This window comes from Carlito syrichta, unplaced genomic scaffold (assembly GCF_000164805.1).
Source record: "Carlito syrichta isolate Samal-C Ts95f unplaced genomic scaffold, Tarsius_syrichta-2.0.1 Scaffold315497, whole genome shotgun sequence".
Lineage (NCBI taxonomy): Eukaryota > Metazoa > Chordata > Mammalia > Primates > Tarsiidae > Carlito > Carlito syrichta.
The window spans coordinates 1,145,702-1,165,988 of NW_007259593.1; the positions used below are offsets into that span (position 1 = coordinate 1,145,702).

The 20,287-nt window shown below is 40.1% G+C and overlaps 1 protein-coding gene across 1 annotated transcript in view; it reads left to right on the forward strand.

Moving 5' to 3' along the window:
• CCZ1 (CCZ1 homolog, vacuolar protein trafficking and biogenesis associated) overlaps positions 1-20,287 on the forward strand; it is a 28,975-nt gene that overhangs the window by 7,930 nt on the left and 758 nt on the right. Inside the window, exons 8-14 of the mRNA XM_008072904.2 lie at positions 1,838-1,919; positions 4,337-4,398; positions 4,680-4,791; positions 10,470-10,503; positions 11,148-11,265; positions 18,648-18,806; positions 19,134-19,261. Coding sequence (XP_008071095.1) covers positions 1,838-1,919; positions 4,337-4,398; positions 4,680-4,791; positions 10,470-10,503; positions 11,148-11,265; positions 18,648-18,806; positions 19,134-19,261 — 695 coding nt within the window. The remainder of the gene's footprint in view (positions 1-1,837; positions 1,920-4,336; positions 4,399-4,679; positions 4,792-10,469; positions 10,504-11,147; positions 11,266-18,647; positions 18,807-19,133; positions 19,262-20,287) is intronic.

Below are 20,287 nucleotides of genomic sequence, written 5' to 3' on the forward strand. Positions count from 1 at the left end.
GCGTGATCATGGCTCACTGCAGCCTCGACCTCCTGGGCTCAGGTGATCCTTCTATCTCAGCTGCCTGAGTAGCTGGGGCTACAGGTGTGTGCCATCCACCAGGCTAATTACTTTTTTGTAGAGACAAGGTCTGGCTTTGTTGCCACAGCTGGTCTTGAACTCATAAGTTCGAGTGATCTTGCCTTGCCTCCCAAAGTGCTGGGATTACAGGCGTGAGCCACCACACCAAGCCTTACTCTCATTTTGTCCAAACACATGTCACGTGTTCCATAGTCGGCTGTGCCTCATAGCTGCTGGTATTGGAAATGCAGCTGTAGGAGAGAGCACAGTTTTCTTTATATGTTGTCCTCTTATCATATCCCCACCCCCTAGGACTTCTTATTTTTGTCTTAAAAGGAAAAAATAACATCCAGAACTGGTTTTGGTTTTGTTTTCCCCTGTCACTTCCCTTATCTCAATTACTTCTACAAAAGAAAAAAAGGCCGGTAACTTTCCATATGTTTGATTTGGAAGTTCAGTCGGCCTGGTTGACTGCATGATTCTGCCAGAGTTGGTGGTCGTTTAAGACAAATGTTAAAAGTTGTGAACCACTTCTCTTTTGGCTTTGGACTTGGAACTTTTCCTATTTGGCAGAAAACAAAAACCAACCTGTTTTATTTTATTTATTATTTTTTTTTGAGTTGGAGTCTCACTCTGTCGCCCAGACTGGATTGCAGTGGCCACTCCCAGCCACTGCAGCATCGACCTGCTGGGCTCCGGCGATCCTTCCGCCACAGCCTTCCGAGTAGCTGGAATTACAGGCATGCGCTACCACACCCAGCTGATTTTTTAAAATTTATTGTAGAGATGAGGTCTCGCCAAGTTGCCCAGGTGGGTCTTGAGCCCGTGGACTCGGGCAATCCACTTACCTCAGCCTCCCAAGGCGCGGGATTACTTGAGCCACCGAGCCCGGCTCCAACCTGTTTTAGGTACATGGCTTCCAGGCAGTTTTGGTTGGGGGCAAGACTCATGAAAACTGAACCTTGAAAGAAGAGAGGTGGTATCGGAAGAGGAAAAGGTGAGCGTGCCTGGGGAAGCAGGCACATTTAGAACTCTTAACAGACCTTGCTGGGAAAAGGAGAGCAAGTCTCTGAATATGGTAGAAAAACCTGACTTATATAAAGTTAAGTTTTCTTCTGGGATGTTTCAATTATCTTGAATAGAAAAAGCACAGATACAGCTTGGGTATCTCTGTCTCCTTTCCCAAAAAATTGGTTGCAGAGAGGCTAGTGCCTGCTGGTTTCTCAGTGCTTTTTCTCCTGTTCCATATTGCTGCCTCATTCCAGATTCAGATTCGATGGTATTGTCTGAAAGCTTGTTTCTGTCTACTACTCCTTTTTATCTACACTTGGATCTAGAGAATTAAAATTAACATACATTTCTGAGATCTAGGATCAAGTTCCCTGTCTACAGCTATATCAGTATTTTCCCAGAGGGTTGGGGAGAGAATGCAGCATTACTGTATAATCCAGGAAGCTAAACAACATCTCCTGAAATGGAACAGTGTGGTTATTAAGGCTCACTAATCCTACGTGGAATTCAAGAAGAGAATCAGATCCATTGTGACTTTTTATTTAAAATGGCATATAAATACAAGGCTGCCTAGTAGTAGCCTTTTGCAGGTCAGGATAAAGTTTTATGCTCAGACCCAAGTTTCACTCACTCTCTTGAACTTCTCAGTCAACAGGTAGGCTTCTTGATGTAATGTAAAAGAAGAAAAAAGAGCTTTATCATAGAGCACTGGAAAGACAGAAGACCAGTTCCAAACGTTTAATACAATGCTTTTCTGACGTTGCAGGAGTGGATTAGAACAAGATGACATGAGAATTTTATACAAATACCTCACCACCTCTCTTTTTCCAAGGCACATCGAACCTGAGGTATGACTGGGTATTGTAGATGCTCACACTCACATGTGGTGACAGAGGAAAGCGGGTGGAATGCGATGGTGGTGAAGGAGGTATTTCTGATCTACGTTTTGCATTAGTAGTATAATATTTAGTTGTTTACGTATCAGTTAGTATCAAGAAAACCACATGTCAGCTCTCCTCCAGTTTGTCACATTCAAATGCAATAGCAAAGGTACATTATCTTTTTTTTTTTTGAGTTGGAGTCTTACTATGTCACCCAGGCTGGAGTGCAGTGGGATGATAACGGCCACTGCAGCCTCGACCTGCTGGGCTCAGGCAATCCTTCCACTTCAGCCTTCCAAGTAGCTGGAACCACAGGCGTGCGCCACCATGCCCAGCTAATTTTTTATTTATTTATTGTAGAGATGAGGTATCACAAAATTGCCCAGGTTGGTCTCGAACCCTTGGACTCAGACAGACCTCTCACCTCCACTTCCCAAAGTGTTAGGATTACAGACATGAGCCACCACGCCTGGCCAAAGGTACAGTTTCAAGAGGAGTGATTTATTGAGTAGAGGAAAAACTGGTTTTTAGGTAGGATTCTGGGAACTGAAAGTGCCAGGTATCTTTAACAAAACGCTGGTTAATCCTGTATAGTCTTTTCATTTACAAATGTGAGATCTGATTTTGAGTAGATAATAGATTGCCTGACTATATTTTCCACTCTTGTACTTAATTTCCCAGCTTTCTGCAAAGAACTTTAAATACTATTCTCAAAGTATCCTTTTGTAGCTTTAATCAGGTTGGAAATGAGAAGTGTTCATAGCCCATGCAGTTCATCATTTTGGCACATGTGCTTGCTCTCTGCTTGTGTGCTGTCTTTTTCTTGCTCTCCTCCTTCTCTCCTCTTGTTTTTTAAGGCCATGATTTGAAACAACAGGAAAAGAATCTCTTTGACAAGAAATTGAAAGCAAGTTTTGAGAAGAACCTCATCCTGCGCTTAGTTCCTTTTAGGCAGTTTGAATACAGTGGCTGACATTCCCAGATTATTTACTGTATACCAAACACTGTACTCTATGCCCAGCACATATGCATTATGTCATGCCATCCTGACACACTCCTGAGAGTTGGGTACTTTATCTCCATCCTACAGATGGGGCTGCTCAGGCTTAGGGGGCTTCCGTGACTTACCCAGGGTTAAGGAAGTGGCAGAGCTGGGACCTGCTCTCAGCCTTGTGCTGAGGCACCTGCTGATGAGCAGACACTTCTGGGGTCACTCCAGGAGGCTTTCCAGTCTGAGCCATAACAGAAAACTCTACCTGATGGCTTCATTATGTGTCCAAAGAGCGAGGTTTAGAAAATAGGATGCCATAACATACAGCATTCTCCATAGACGTGTGGGGTCTTCTCTTTAATACAAACTGTGTGTATGGGAGTTGGGCTGTGCATTTTTGCCACTGGATTAACTGTGTTTTTTTTTTTTTTTAATCTTGTGAGGTTATTTGCTAAAACTTTATATATACCAGAAGAGCGTCAAAAATTTCTAGAAGAATAACAAGTTTTAGCTAACATAACTATTAGATTAGGATTTTTCCATTTCCTATATGTGTGTTAAAATAGTATATTTTCAACAACAGCAGCAAAACTAATAATGTGTTACAAATAGAAATCTTTAGCTGGGCTCAGTGGCTCAGCCTGTAATCCCGCGTCTTGGGAGGCTGAGGTGAGTAGATTGCCTGAGCCCACAGGTTTGAGACCCGCCTGGGCAACTTGATGAGACCTCATCTCTACAATAAATAAAAAAAATTAGCCGGGTGTGGTAGTGCACGCCTATAGTTCCAGCTACTTGGAAGGCTGAGGCAGAAGGATCGCCGGAGCCTAGCAGGTCAAGACTGCGGTGGCCAGGAGCAGCCACTGCACTCAAGTCTGGGCGACAGAGTGAGACTCCAACTCAAAAAAAAAAAAAAGAAATCTTTGAGGAGGCATGATGTCATACAGGAGGCAGGGACTTTGACACAAGTCAGGCTTGGTTTTGACGCTTGGCCCTCCTACTTATACGATGTGTGTTTGCGAACTTGTATAAATCATAACATCTAGAAAATGGGAAGAATACATTCCCCATAGGGGTGATATGAGATGAAATTAAGTAATATATACTACTATCTAGCATTATTAACCACATGGGAAATTTCCATTGTTGTTAAAAAAGGAACTAAATTAGTATATGGGAATTTAAGGTAGGATAGAGTTATAATAGTTCTGGGAAAAAAATCAACAAGTTCTTTATGTACTTCTATGATCTACCCTCCTTTTTTTTGATGAGAAGGAATATGGGAAATTGACACAGAAAAGTAGCTTGGAATCAACTAATAGATATGAATGTTGTTATCAAAGCTTGGAAAGTAAAAAGTCTGATAGTTAATTCTCAACATTAAATTGATTTGCAGTTGGCGGGAAGGGATTCTCCAATAAGGGCAGAAATGCCAGGAAATCTTCAACATTATGGAAGGTAGGACTTTTGTTCTTTGATTGATACTGGGTTTTATTATCTTTTTTGGTAAAGATAATATGATGAACATTGAATTACCTTTGTGCTATTTTATTGGCAGAAATCAACAAAGGAAATTCTATTGTTTCCAATGAATTAAAACTTATTTTATCATATTCTGATTTGGTGTTTTCCAAATGGCATTAAAAAAGATACCTATTAAGTAGGAATGTAGTCTGTTTATATACTCCTTTTTATAATTTGCCTAATTGAATTGAGTTATGTCTGTGCTTACTTTTAAGATTTCTTACTGGACCCTTGAACCTTAATGATCCAGAAGCAAAATGCAGATTCCCTAAAATTTTTGTAAATACAGATGACACTTATGAAGAGCTCCATTTAATTGTTTATAAGGTAACAACTGTTTTTCCTCCATTGTTATGGATTAATACTGAAGTAGATCTTTCTTGCATGTGTACACGAGTACGTATGCAAACCTCTTAAATGTTTCTTGGAAAAGATGTTGGAAGTTCTGATTATTGTAAAACACAAAATGGGTGCTCTTCTGCAGTAGTATGTTTATTTTAATCTCCTTTTATTTTTAATTTTATTTTTATTTTTTGGAGTTGGAGTCTCACTCCATTGTCTAGGCTGGAGTGGAGTAGCACATTCATGGCCACTCCAGCGTCAACCTGCTGGGCTCCAGCGATCCTTCCACCTCAGCCTTCCAAGTAGCTGAAACTGCAGGCATACACTACCATGCCTGGCTAATTTTTTTTTTTTTTTTTTTTAATTGTAGAGACGAGGTCTCACCGTGTTGCCCAGGCTGGTTGCAAACCTGTGGGCCCAGGCAATCCTCTCGCCTCAGCCTCCCAAAGTGCTAGGGTTACAGGCTTAAGTTGCCATGCCCCAGCCTATCTCCTTTTAAACAGTTTTGGTATTAGTGAAATAAACTGTTAAGACTGTGATTCACAAACGTGTGAAGTCCTGCTTGCTCACAAGTCAAAGGCTGTCAGAGGTTGGTGCTGCCTGTTAGTGAAATGCCTTCTGGATGTGGGCTATAGCCACATGGCTGTGAATTCTGATTTTGCTCTGATTTTAAAGTTGTGGGCTTCCTAATTCTATAAGGTTTCTATAGTTCCTGTCAGGACATTATTTAATAGGGATATGCACTTATGTTAGGTTGAGGTTTTTTTATTGAAGGTAGTTTTTGGTTCAGGAGAGAAGACTGTTGATATAAACATGTGTTTATCCTCTTTCCCATCTGAGACACTCATAAAGGCTCAGTTAAGTTTCATTGATGCCATAGGAGAACAGAAAGGAGATGGACATCTAGGGATGAGGGAATCCTGTAACTGTCTGAAAGATAGAAGGGACTTGTGGGAGTGACACCCCGTGGAGCAGAGACGAGGAGGCCCAGGCCTGGAGCCTGAGTGGAGACAGCGTGCCAAGGCAGGGGCCCACCTTCCGAAGAAGCCCAGAGAAACTCCTGGCCGGAGGCAGTCACCTGAGGAGTCAGGATTGGGAAGTGGGCTCGGAAAGATAGGAAGTAAGCAGAGTGTTGTATAGATCGGCCTGTGGCTAAGCAACGATTCACGGCTGAAAATTTAAAGAAAGAAAATGATCTGGGAGACTTAGAGTAGCTACTGTGGGTATCTGCCCCTGAGAATCAGGCCCTACTCATTCTGGCATTTCTGTCTACCAGACAGAACTGTGACCCTCATCCTACATTCAAAGTGAAACCTCCATTCCTGGCAGACTTTTGGTCTTCTCATTATGAAATGTGTCTGGAAAAACAAAACTATAGGTCTTGAAGGAAACGGGAACGATTCTGAGAAGAGACAAGAATTTTAAAAATTAGTATCTACTAATCAGAAAAGTTGTATCTATAAAATTGATATAGGACTGGGCATGGAGGCTCACACCTGTCATCCCAGCACTTTGGGAGACTGAGACAAGAGGATCACTTGAGGCCAGGAGTTCAAGACCAACCTGGGCAGCATAATGAGACTCTGTCTCTTCAAAAAAGAAAGAATTTTATAAAATTGAAACAGGATGATATGAAAGAGTCCGGATTATATTAAACTTAGGTTAATTGAAAATAGCGTTTTAAAATATTTTGTGTGTAGTAAAATATATGTACCATAAAATTTGCCTTTTTTAGCTATTTATCATTATACATTTCAGTGGCATTAGATATATTCACAATGTTGTGCAATCATCAGCACTATCTAGTTTTAAACATTTTATCACCCCACCAAACAATAACTCCTCATTTCTTCCCCAGTATAATATTTGGCCTAATAAATTTATTAGAAGAGCTAAAGTTCAGTTGGCCTGCCTCAGAGTATAAGATAAAATGACAATAAAAATATGGGAGGGAAGAGGAGAGCAAGCTCAGTAATTTCGACATCTGATTAACAGAAAGTGGAGGAGAGGAAACTAGTAAAGTGATATTATCAGAAAATGCCTAACTGAACGGGATCACAATTTTCCAGACTAAACTATCTAGTACAATGAATAAAAAAGACCCACACAACATTGGGCAGTTTCAGAAATATGAAGTGATGATCCTAAATGTGTCCAGAAGGAAAATCAGATCACCTGTAAAAGAACAAAAATAAAACCGACAGTAGCAATTTCATAACCATCATCAGATGTTTGATGATAACAGAAGAGAGACTTTCAAAGTTCTGAGAGAAAATGACTTTCAGCGTTGACTGAATTGCCAAGCCAAGCTATCCACCACATCTAAGACAAAAGAAAAACATTAAGCATGAAAAATCTCAATGTTGCACAACGTTGTTCCTCAGCCAGATAAGTGAATAAACCAAGAAGGAAAATACCTTGGAATCCAGAACTGTGTTCTAACCCATGAGAACAGTAAAAGGACACATCAGAGTGAGTGAGCTCTTGAAGTCTGCTGAGAACTGTCATCTCCAGTACCTCTGTGATGGTGGGGGGAGGACTCTTGGGTTCAAGCTCTAGATGTTTCATTTGTCAAATAGTATGCTTAAGAGAGTTAGTTAAAGGTGGGTTGTGACAGAGGGGCAGGGGAAGGGAGATTCCAGGGAGAACTTACAGAAAGATGTCCAGAAATGAGCAAACTAAAATGTTGGAGGCATAATTTAGAGCAGTAATTGAAGCAAAGAAGTCAGGTCAAGCTAAAATCATTCTCCTTTAATAACTCAGGTGTATGACTTTGAACTCTCAGTGAGCCTGGTGCGGTGTACTTATTGGATTTCCATTTTTAGAGTTAACCTATAGATACTATTTTTTGTTTTTAAATTTTTTTCTTGCCCTTCTTCATCTTCCCCTTAGATATAATTTTAGGTGTGATAATGGGATTATGGTTATGTTGAAGGGTTCGTATATTTTTTCTGACAGTTTTATTGAGATATGATGCACATACCATACAGCTCACCTCTTTGAGGTGTACAGTTAAATGATTTCTAGTTACAAAGTTTAGGAATCCCTGAGACCACGCTGAGCTCTGACACCAGCTGCTAGTGTGGGGGTCTCTAAGACCACAGTTAGGTTCAGTAGTTCACTAGAAGTACTGCAGAACTCAGAAAGTCTTTCTACAGTAGTCCTCCCTTAACTGAGGGGGATATGCTTCAAACTCCCAATCAGTGCCTGAAACTGAAACTATAATCTATTCACTATGTACCGAACCCTACATGTGCCATGCTTTTTCCTATACTTACATACCTGTGATAAAGCTTAATTTATGAATTAGGCACGATACATGACTAATAACAAAAATTTTTAATAGAGTAATTATAACAATAGACTGTAGTAAAAGTTATGTGAATGTGGTTTCTGTCTCCCTCCCTCCCTCTTCTCTCACTGTGCTACATGTACATTAGGTAACTGAAACTGTGGAAAGCGAAACCACAGATAAGGTGGGACTACTGTACTCACAGTTGCAGTTTATTACAGTGAAAATACAGATTAAAATCAACCCAGGGAAGAGGCGCGTGGGGGCAGGGACCAGGAGTCGCCAGGCGTGAACTTCTACTCGTCCTTCCCCAGTGGAGTTGTGCAGACAGCACAGCACAGCACAGCACCTGTTTCTTCCGGCAAGGATGTGTGACAGTATACATGGGCTATTTCCATCCAAGGAAGCTTACCCAGAGTTTTTTTGGGGATTGGCCATATAGACATAGCTGACCATCCATATGACTGACCTTTGTCTTCAACCCTTTGGAATCTGTGCTAGTGCTCATGGGCTTGGGGCTTTAAAGGATGTTGGCCTGTAGTTTTCTTGTGATACCTTTGTCTGCTGTTGGTATCAGTGTAATGTTGGCCTCATAGAATGAGTTGGGAAGTGTGCCCTCTCCTGGTTTTTGGAAGACTGTGAAGGATTGGTGTTAATTCTTTAAAAATGAATTCTCATTAATGCCATCTGCACCTGGGCTTTTCTTTGGGAAGTTTTTTAGTTAATCTCTTTACTTACTATAAGGTCTATTCTGATTTTCTTTTTCTTGAGTCCGTTTCAGTAGTTTGTCTTTCTAGGAATTTGTCGGGTTCACTTACTCAATAGCTCTGTGCTCTTTTTTTCCCAAGAGTCCTTATCTTTTATAGGTATCTACTGAAATGTGTAAGAATTAAATTATAGGATGTCTGAGATTAAAGGGAGGTGGATAGGGCAGGATTGCCCGTGAGTTGTTGGGAATGTGGTCATATATGGAGTTTGTTATAGTATTCTATATACTTTTGTATTTATTTGAAATTCTTCAAGTTTTTTTTTTAACATGGACATAAAAGGCACATTTAAAAAAAAAAAATCAACCTATACCCTAAGGGGATCACACATTAAAATGCCCATGGAAACCCTGCAGAGATTAGACCAAAGGTTGGATTGGGCTTCAGGAGCAAGTGGTGGAGATCATGACTTACGGGGCTATGCGTGCTCCCAGGAGGCAGCCACCACACAGATCCACTCGGTTGTGCCTTGTGGGACTGTAGATCCAGTGATCCCAGAGCTCCTGAGATTTCAGGAGAGGCTGGAAATTGAAATGTTGACTATTATTTTACACACAAAGAAAATACACATATTGGATGGAACTGGCCTGTAAACCACCAGTTTTGCAACCTGTGTATAGGCAAATTATAATTATGATTTAGTTACAAAACAGAGTGTTACTTTGGCCATGTAAAAATAAAGCTGTGACTGATAGAGGTCCAGAAGTATGTGTAGGAAATGGTACCAGGCCAGGTGGGAATGCTAATTTAGGAGCTTATGCCTATGACTGGTGGAAGAGAAATGAGGCATTTGAGTTGTAAGGTTACCAGTGGAGAAAGTAGAGTAGCTATAAACTATAGTGAGGAAGGTGGATGAGGGTCAGACCCATCGTGACATAAGTAGGAAGCCAGTATGATGTCTACAGGTGATAAGTTAAACAATGGTGTAACCCTCTTGTCTAAACAGTTTAAAGTGGTTGCTGGAAGCAGGGCTCAGAGAAGGAAGTCAGTTTTTAATCATCAGGCTTTATATCATATTCTACCTTTTTAAACTATACATTGCTTTTTAAAATTGCAATTTTAAGCATTCTTGGTTATTTTATTTACGGTCTTGATTGCCATAGGTTGCTATTGCTTGCTAATGTCATAACTGCAGTTATTTGATATAAAGTGAGACAAGATGATTGCCATTTGCTATCTTTTCTAACTTATACTAATGGAAATTGTCAAATATTCACAGAGAGATTAGAATAATGAGCTCCCAAGTACCTACCACACAGCTTAATTATTAAGATGCTGACTTTCATCTGGGCTCTCTACATGTTGTGTTGTCTTGGCTAGAGTATTTTAAATTATCCTGTCAATTTGTTCATGAATCCATCCATTTGCATTTCTGACTGAAGAGGACATCTGTTAACACAAAGCCAACAGACAGACCATTGTCACACCTGACAAAATAGTACTTCCTAATATCATCTAGTATCTGATCCAGTTGACTAAAAAGTGTCTTTTTACAGTTGGTTTGTGCAAATCAAGACTTAAATGAGGTCACTACATTTGGTTATTATATTTAAGTCTGCTTTTTTGTACCATTTTATAATCTTTGGTTTGTTTTCTCTTTCCAGGCCATGAGTGCGGCTGTGTGCTTTTTGATTGATGGTAGGTCCACACCTGTATCTAATTTCGGCCTGACTAGCTAAACTTTTTGCAACTTGCTTTGTTCTATTCTTAAACGATAAATATGTTGTCATTAGCAACATAGAGGCACGTAAAGGAGCATTAAGCACTCTTCCCCATCTGAGGCTTCTACCATCTTAGCCAACCATTGCTAGTATTTTTTAATTAGCCAACCGTTGCTAGCTTTCCCAACCATTGCTAGCTTACACTTGTCAGCAGTAGGACACGTATGCCTCCCCAATTGCAAAATGGGGAAAGCAGTAGTGCCTATCTCAGAGGGGGTTTTAAGGATTAAACGAGGTAATGTTTGTGAGGCACCGAGCAGTGTCTGGCCTCTGAGTGCTATGTAATGTTTGTTAAATAAATACTTGACCTTCTTAGGTTTTCCTTGATCGGGCAGCCAATTTACCACTTTTCACAGTGAGATAGGTCTTTGACTCTTTTTCATCTTCTGTTTGGGAAGAAGGAGGAGCTGATCATTTAGCTGTTTTATTTCCCAGATCAGTAAACAGTTTAAGATTTTCATCTGAATACTGTTGTTAAGTATTGGATGGTAAAATTAATATTGACCTTTTTGACACAACGTATTTTAACACTTACTGGTATTTTTTTAAATTACTTGTTAGCCTCTGTCCAGCTGACGTTGGATTTTTGCCGAAGACTGGACAGCATTGTTGGGCCCCAGCTCACAGTGCTGGCATCCGATATTTGTGAGCAATTTAACATCAACAAAAGAATGTCTGGGTTTGTACTTTGCTTCCTGTTCACTTTCAAGTATTTAACTGGCTTTAGCATAAGTGTAGCTTTTACTTATAGATGTGGATAGTGTTAATATTCTGGTGTTTTCTCTTGGAATCTAGAGAACAATAGTATTGCTATTCAAGCCTGTCTGAAAGGTCCCCGGGGAGTAGGGCCTGAGTTTTTCTGCCCCCATGGTGGTGGTTGGGGCTGGGTCTTCTAGTAATATGATCTCTCAGCATTTCCCTGATTGGTGACATTAACTGTGGGGTTAAGTGTCTATGTCTGCAGGCTTGGCTCTTGAGCACCACTTAAACATCCCACTTCACCAACCCAGATTGTTACATGCCCATTGGTAGTAGTAATTAGCCTGGTTTTGCTTTGCATAAATTGAAAGCACTTTCCCTCTTGTGTTGAAATGTATGGAGTGAAATTGACTGTGATGTAAACCGTTGGGGCATTAAGTATTGGTATTTTGATGGTTTGAAGGTTCTAGGCTGAGCTTCAAGAGGGGTAGTCTTTTACTTGTCTTGTTCTCTAGAACACTGCAAAGCATTTAGTTTCTTTCTACCTCTCTTTTCTCAATGTAAATATAATTATTATAAAGTTAAACTGAGTAGATGAAAAGCATTTGAGAAATAGAAGTCATGCTTATATGGGCTCTCTATACATTTGAGAAGTTGCTAAAATACTGTGAATTTCTGTAGAAGTTTGTAATTTTAGTGTTCATATGTAATTTCTATATGAGTTTATGTAAGCATCAGCCTCTAGAGAGTTCAGAAACACTCAGAGTGAAAGTATTTTTAGATTTTATGTGTCTGTGGATTGGTGCTGTTGACAGGTTACTTAGTGTTAGAAAAGATAAGACCAAGAAATGAAAATGCCTGACCAACTTATATCTTGACAGTACTGCTTAATTGCTGAATTTTTTTGACCATAAAACTACAGGTTTTCTTTTTTGAAGAAGCCGTAAATGAGTTAAGTGGGTTTAGATCATGCAGGTTATGACCTAATAGATGGACAGTGATGAAGTATAGTAACTTACGGTTCCCAAAACCTGGGAACTTACTGGACATGGTAACTGTCCTGCTCGCACTTTCCATAGATGTTGTGATTTTCAGGTAACTCATCAACAAATATCCAGAGGTAAAACTTGCTGTCAAGTAAGTACCTTCTGTTTTGCAAATAAGGCTAACTTTCCTTGGGATTTTACAGAGAGGGCCTTGGATGTTAGGTATCCTATCATTAGAAAGCAGTTTTCTCTCTGGCATTTTATTATGAAATTGTACGGTCAGCACCCACTTAGATTCTACAGTTAACATTTTGCTATATATGTGTCATCACATCTGTCTATCCTAGAGGACAGTTTTTTTGTCTGCTAAGAGAATGAACCACTGTAGTATCACTACCCCCCTGAAAGATAGGATATCTGGAAAACTTAATGGTAAAACAAAATTGATGCAATTTAGGGGCGTGCTCAATAAGGAATTATAGAAATGTTCTTGGCTGGACTCAGTGGCTCAGCGTATCATCCCATCACTTTGGGAGGCCGAGGCTGGTGGATTGCCTGAGCCCGCAGGTTCAGGACCAACCCGGGAAACTTGGCAAGACTTCATCTCTACAATAAATAAAAAAAAATTAGTCAGGCATGGTAGTGCGTACCTGTAGTTCTGGCTACTTGGAAGGCTGAGGCAGAAGGATCACTGGAGCCCAGCAGGTTGACGCTGGGGTGGCCATGAGTGTGCCACTGCACTTCAGCCTGGGTGACAGAGTGAGACTCACCACCTCAAAAAAGAAATGTTCTTATCTTTGAAAGTTGATTTTAAGATAGTTGTTAATACTTCTGAGGTTTTATATACAGAGGGTGCCAAAAAAAGTATACACATTTTAAGAAAGGAAAAAACTGTCTTAACTTAAAATTGTAATACTCAATAAGATGAATACATGTTGCATTTGACCTCTGCAATTACAAGAAGTGCTCAAAGTGGTTACTATCAGCATCCAGACACTGCTGATTACGATGAACATCTCTTACGTTTCTTCAAATGTGTATACATTTTTTGGCACCCCTAGTATAAGGAGCTATTACTTGCCAGCCAGTAAATGACTGAAGATAAAAGCTTTGAGGTATAAAAGAATGTACTTCTCTTCTAGAAATCCTTCTGCCCCAAATCAAACTACCTAACACACCATAGCTGAGACCAACCCTTTCTCCAAAACTCAGATCCCAGAGAAATTAAGTTGATGTAGACAGGGGCAGCCCTGAAGGAGGAAGAAGACCCCACAGGGGCATCCCAAGGGCATTGTTGAGGAGGGATATATGGGGATACAGGGTTAGGGAGTTGTCCTGGCCCCAAGTTCAACAGCCTCTGTGCCCAGTCTGCTCTCTAAACTGCAGCCCTCACTAGAAGGCTCCCAAAAGGTTATGCTTAGGGCGTAATGTTGAGTATTGAGTCCTTATTTATAAACTACAGCTCTTTCCATGTTTCTTTTGAAATTGAGGTCAGCCCTTTAAAGAACAGTATGAAGCAGGCTTCATTTTCTATTAATTTGTGTAACGCTTTGATTTTTTCCTACTTAAGGACTTGTAACTCAATTTTTTAATTTTTTTGCTCTTTAATGAGGGCAATTTATGTCCTTGATTTTTAAACAATTCAGTAATCTTATCTGATTTGGCTTCTGTCTTTCTAGACTTGTACACACACATATAGTGACTTATACATATAGGGTTTTTTATACATGGATTGTTAAAACCTGCATCATGATATAAATCTGGAACTTTTAAAAAGACAGATGGCATGAACATCATTTTAAATCAATAGATGTGGATCCACCTTATTGCTTTTAATGGCTTCATGGAATTTAATCCTATCTTTAATTGCCCTTTAATGGGCAGTGTGGGTATGGCTGTTTCTAGTATTGTAAACAGTTCTGTATCAAACTGATAAAACAGATACAGTGCATTAAATTATCCCCTGAGAATAAATCCCTCAAATTGAGATCAGGAGCAAAGGGAATAGTTTGAAAATGTGTGGATCAGGCACAGTAGGTTCACTCCCATCTATAATCCCAGAATTTGGGAGTCCAAGACAGGAAGAGCACTCGAGGCCAGGAGTTCAAGACAGTGTAGACAACACAGTGAAACCTTGTCTCTGCAAAAAATAAAAAAATTAGGCATAGTGGCATGCACCTGTAGTCCCAGCTACTCAGGAGGCTGAGGTGGCAGAATCTGTTGAGCCCAGGAATTCAAGGCTGCAGCGAGCTATGTTTGCACCACTGCACTCCAGCCTGGGCAACAGAGCGAGACCCTATCTCTAAAAAAAGATATTAAATGTAAATGCTTTATTTTAAAAGTTAGAATGTGGGCACGTGTTACTAGATCCCCTCCCACAGGTGGTACCATTCTCTACTCCCACCAGCGCTGCCACATTGTGTATTCAGGCTGCTGGGTGACGGAGCCCAGGCACCTCTCCACATAGTGACTGGCATTTCTGTGTCCTCTGCGAATTGCCTACCCTTATTTTTTGGCGCTTTCCATTAAAGTGTTTTATCTTTTCTTCTTCTACATCAGTACACTTACTGGACTACCCTGTAGTCATAGCACTTTTTTTTTCTTTAACTTTATTTTACTGATTTTTATAATACACAAGCTTGGAATTTATATGTAGTTAGTTTCCTTTGATTTTCCATCTTTGGTGTTATATTTGGGTTTCCCCTCCTGATATTATAAAAATAGCCCCATTTTAATCTCTGATACTATGGATTTTGTGTGTATGTGTGTTTAAATCTTTAATTCACCTGGAATTTTTAAGGACTTGAAGGATTCCAACTTACTTTCCCCAAATTGGTAGTCTTATGAGTCTGAGTTTTTAGTTTCTATTTTTTACATATTCCTGTTTGTTAACTAATTTTAATATTAAATTTGAAAAAATGTGGAAGGAGGAAGCAGAAAATTATTAGAAAAGGAAACTCTTTTCTTGAACAATTTTTGTACAGTCCTTTTTTATCAGTCCTTTTGAGTATATCTAGAAAGCAACTTGGTTGCTTAGGTGGTTGGCTACACTCAGATTCACACAAGAAGTGCTTAGTGCTACTATTACCATTAAGTATCAGTGATCATTAGACATGGATGTGAGACTAGGAGAAATTCACCTAACTATAACACAGCGGTGCTGTGACAGGAAGACTTCCTTCTCTGGAAGAGTAAATAAGCACATTCCCAGGGTTCTTAGCTGTCTCACTTCCTCATTAACTCCAGAGAGACCGGGGAGAGAGGACTTAAATATGTAACTCATAACTTAAGGCCAGTTTTCCTTTTCACAACTTCCAAATTTATCAGTTCAGAATTCCGGTTTTATTTTTAGTTAAGTCTGATAAATGAAGACTACCCCTTAGCTATATTCATCCAGAAATCATGTATCAGGCAACCTTAGCTATCTGGAACACAGACAGAACATATAAAAACAATCAGATTGTCTCTGTGCTCCCAGACAGCCACTGACGTCTACAGGGGAGACTTTCTAGGTAGTTGGTGCTCATGGAACATCTGGTTTCTCCACTGCTTCAGAATGCGTAGTAGCCTTTCCTCGTGTGCTTCTCGTGTTTGGAAAGGATTTCACATACCTGGCCCTTGAATGTTTAAACTCTTGGCATCAATGTAGAATTGATGCTGTTTACTCTTAGGAGAGAGCACCTTGTGGCCTCTCTTGACACTCATCATGGGTACCTGGGTTTTCAGCCTGTAGTAGAAGAAAATAGCAGAGGACTGTGAAGATGACATTGAGCAAGAGGTACTCGCCACAGCAAAAAATGGTAACTCAGAAAGTAGGAAATCTTTTTTTTTTTTTTTTTTTTTAAGCTGGGGTCTTATTCTGTCACCAGGCTGGAGAACATGATCATGGCTCACTGCAGCCTCGACCTCCTGGGCTCAGGTGATCCTTCTACCTCAGACTACTAAGAAGCTGGGAATACAGGTGTATACCACCATGCCTGGTTAATTTTTTGTATTTGCTGCCCAGGCTGGTCTGGAACTCCTGGGCTCAAGCAATCCTCTTACCTTGGCCTCCCAAAGTGCTGGTATTACAAGTGTGAGCCACTGTGCTTGTATGGAAATCTTTTTAAGAATTAGTGGGCACAAAAACCAGTAGGAAAAAGCATAGAATACAACCACTTAAGATGTACTTGTTTTGGGGCTTATGCTTTGGTATTTTGTATAACAAATTTGATAAGTCATGAAGAATTTTGTGCTGTTTTTTTCCTGTGTTTGGTGTATCCTAAATTGACATAGTTAACTGTGTTTAGTATGTTCTTTTTTTTAAGAAGGCAAGAAATTGATGTGATTTTGTGTTTGAGAAAATGCTCTTCGTGTTTACAAGGAATAAGTTTCAGTTTTTTGGAAAAGATACCTGGTAAACGTGGCTTCTGCAAATTCAAAACTAAAGCATTATTAGGTTTTAATTTTGATAATTGATAAGGTTGTAGGATGAAAATTATCCTTGCTATTTTGAACATGAGCAGGTCTCTTTTTCTTTTACTAACAGTACATTGCATGTAGCCATTTTTCTCTATTTTTGTATTATACATCATGGAAGGTGGAGTAGGAAGAGGCCATATTTACTTATCTCTGCTTTAACTACCTAAGTAACATTTCTAATGTAGATTTCAATCTGGGGGTACAAAAGAAGAGTATTTTACACATTATAAGTGAAGGAAAGAGGAAAGCCACAGAGTGTTTTGGGGGTTGACAAAGCAACCAGAACTTTAAGCCCAATTTAGTTCCTTATGTATCCAAACAACTAAAATTGCAACTCTTTCCAAACATCTAAAATTTTCATCTTTCCAAACAGTTTTTCTTGTAATTATACTTAACTTTCCTTAGTCTTAGGGACCTACTAAAAACAAATTCTGGTTTTATAAGAATATATTTTCATTTTCCTGGAAACTAAATCGTCCACATTCTTTCTTTGCCTAGATGTAAAGTATTACAGTAGTAACCCACTTGTCCGGAGGTCGGATTTCCGGCACCCTCAGCCCTCCAGAACATGGCTGCTAACCCTGAAGTAAGCAGAGAAGGCTTCTGAGCCCCCAGTGGCTGGGCTGTGCTCAGGCTGTCCCCCAGACCTCAGTGTGTAAATTAAGGGTGCAGTGAGAGGTGAGGGGAGGGGAGGCATCCTGGGAGCTCTGTAGCCCAGCGGCCTGGTGGTTCCCTGAGGAGGTCGCAAGACTCATACCTGGGAGGCAGTGTAGTAGCACCGCCTGGTTTAAGAAATAAAAAGGCATATCCCAATTAAAATGCTTGTGATACTGTAGCAGAAAAGGCTGATACGTTTTAGAATGATTTCCACTGGGCATGATGGAGAGCTTTGTTACTTAGGGTAGTGAGTTTCAGTCACGTGGTAGGTTAATCTCTGTGGGGCACCTCCTTCATTCCCCAGCGCTGTGGGATGAATGTGACGCTACCCTCCTAACCTGGGGGGTTGGCAGCTTTTTTCGATAAAGGGCCAAGTCATATGTTGCAACTTCTCAACTATCATTTTAATGTGAAAGCAGCCAAAGACAACACATAAACATATGGGTGTGGCAGTATTCCACTGAAACTTTATTAGAAAAACAGGGCACCAGGGTCATAGTTTGCTGACCCCTCCACTAGAAGATAAATGACCTGTATTGATTTTGTTTGCATTTTTTAAAGTGAGCAAATAACAAGAGACTGCCATTTATAAAACACTATCCCTTTATTAAGGAAATCATTCCATAATGGTTAAAATATTTTTGGTGTTTATTTAAACTTAATAGCCGGGCTCGGTGGCTCAGCCTGTAATCCCGCGGCTTGGGAGGCTGAGGTGAGTGGATTGCCTGAGCCCGCAGGTTCAAGACCCACCTGGGCAACTTGGTGAGATCTCATCTCTACAATAAATAAAAAATCAGCCGGGCGTAGTAGCGCGTGCCTGTAGTTCCAGCTACTTGGAAGGCTGAGGCGGAAGGATCGCCGGAGCCCAACAGGTCGAGGCTGCGGTGGCCTAGAGCAGCCACTGCACTCCAGTCTGGGCGACAGAGTGAGACTCCAACTCAAAAAAAAATAAAAAAATAAACAAGCTCTCTGGAAAATTCTACCATATTGTGTACCTCGCTTCTCTAAGGATATCAAATAAATTACCATTGAATGAAAAGCCTGTTACGTATTAACTAACAGATTCCTGATTTGAAGTCCCAGCCATTGAAAATACAAAGCCTATCCCAAATCTTTAAAGTAAAAAATTTTAAAGTTAAAAAAAAGAAAGAAAATACAAGGCCTTAGTCATACGGTTTTAACATTTTAAGAATATAGTTGTATAATTTGGATAATTATTATTTCCGAATGTTATCTCCTTAATGAAATGTGTTTACAGGTCTGAAAAAGAACCTCAGTTTAAATTTATCTACTTCAACCATATGAATTTAGCCGAGAAAAGTACAATTCACATGAGGAAAACACCTAGTGTGTCACTTACATCTGTTCATCCAGATTTAATGAAGATTCTTGGTGACATCAACAGTGATTTTACTAGGTAAGTCTAGCAACTTCCTCAAATTAGGTATCCCCTTCCTAATAGGAGAAGCAACATTAAAAGTCACTTCAAAGAAGCCACGTGACCCAGAGCCCTTTCCAAGGGGCTCAGGTTTAACCACCTGTGGGGACACCCCATCCAAACGGACCCTGAAGCCCCAAAGTCATTGGTTACTCACCCATGACTCCCTGACCTTGTTAAATGCCTATTTCATTTTTCTGTTCTTGTTTTCAAATGTTTGTTTTCACAGTCTAGCTATATATATATATATATATATATATATATATATAAAATACATTATTGCATTTTGAAACTCTTGTCTTACAGAGTGGATGAAGATGAAGAAATCATCGTGAAGGCGATGAGTGATTACTGGGTTGTTGGGAAAAAGTCTGATCAGCGGGAGCTGTATGTTATTTTGAACCAAAAAAATGCCAACCTGATTGAAGTAAATGGTAAATGGGATTTGGTATTAGAGCAGAATTTTAATGCTGCGGATACTAAAAAGCTATCTTCTCATTGTATTAAGAAGCCTGGCAAATAGAACAGATCATGACTTCTGAGATTTTAAGCAGGTGCCTCTAGTGTTTGTTTAAAAAAAACCATTTGATCCATTTTCTGTTTTTCTTTATCTATAATTCCTTGAAAAACTGTATGACACACTTTCCTGTAGCACAGGAAACTAGACAGTGGCCAAAAATAAAATCTTTTTTTTTTTTTTTTTTGGTCAGGGCTTATTGTGTCGCCCAGGCTGGAGTGCAGTCACAGCTCACTGCATCCTCATCCTTTAGGGCTTAAGCGATCCTTTTGCCTCCGTCTCCCAGGTAGCCAGGACTGCAGGCATGTACCACCATGCCCAGCTAAGTTTTAAAGATTTTTTTGTAGAGACAGAGTCTCACTATGTTGCCCAGGCTGGTCTTGAACTCCTAAGATCAAGCAGTCCTCCCACCTTGGCTTCCCAATGCTGGGATTATAGGCGTGAGCCACTGCTCCTAGTAGAAAACTATTTTCTACAATGCTAAAAAGGAAAAAAGAAAAACATGGCTCTATAGATTGTATATTAAAATGTCCTTTTTTATATCCTGTGATAAAAGCCCATCTTTTGTAGGGAGAGCTGCCAGGGTCACATGGCAGATCACAGCTCCATCTGTCTGTTAGCAGAAAGATAATACAGAAGTTTTCTCCCACTTTCCCAAAGCGGCTGGCTTGGCTGGCTGTTTGCACAGTATAACCCAGCAGCTATTCTGTTGGATGCTGACAGCTCATTTCCATGGAGAGAAGGTAGTGTCACCTTCACTGAGCTCTGCCTTGGACCTGGAGCCAGGCGGGGTGTGGGTGGGGTGATGCCCCACATATACATTGTAAGGAAAGTCAACTGTATAAGCTTTTTAAATTGTTTTTTGGGGGTATATCTTCTGGGGCTTGTTAAATTTGTCTTTATAGTAATATTTGTATCAGTAGTTGTGTGCATTAGAAACATC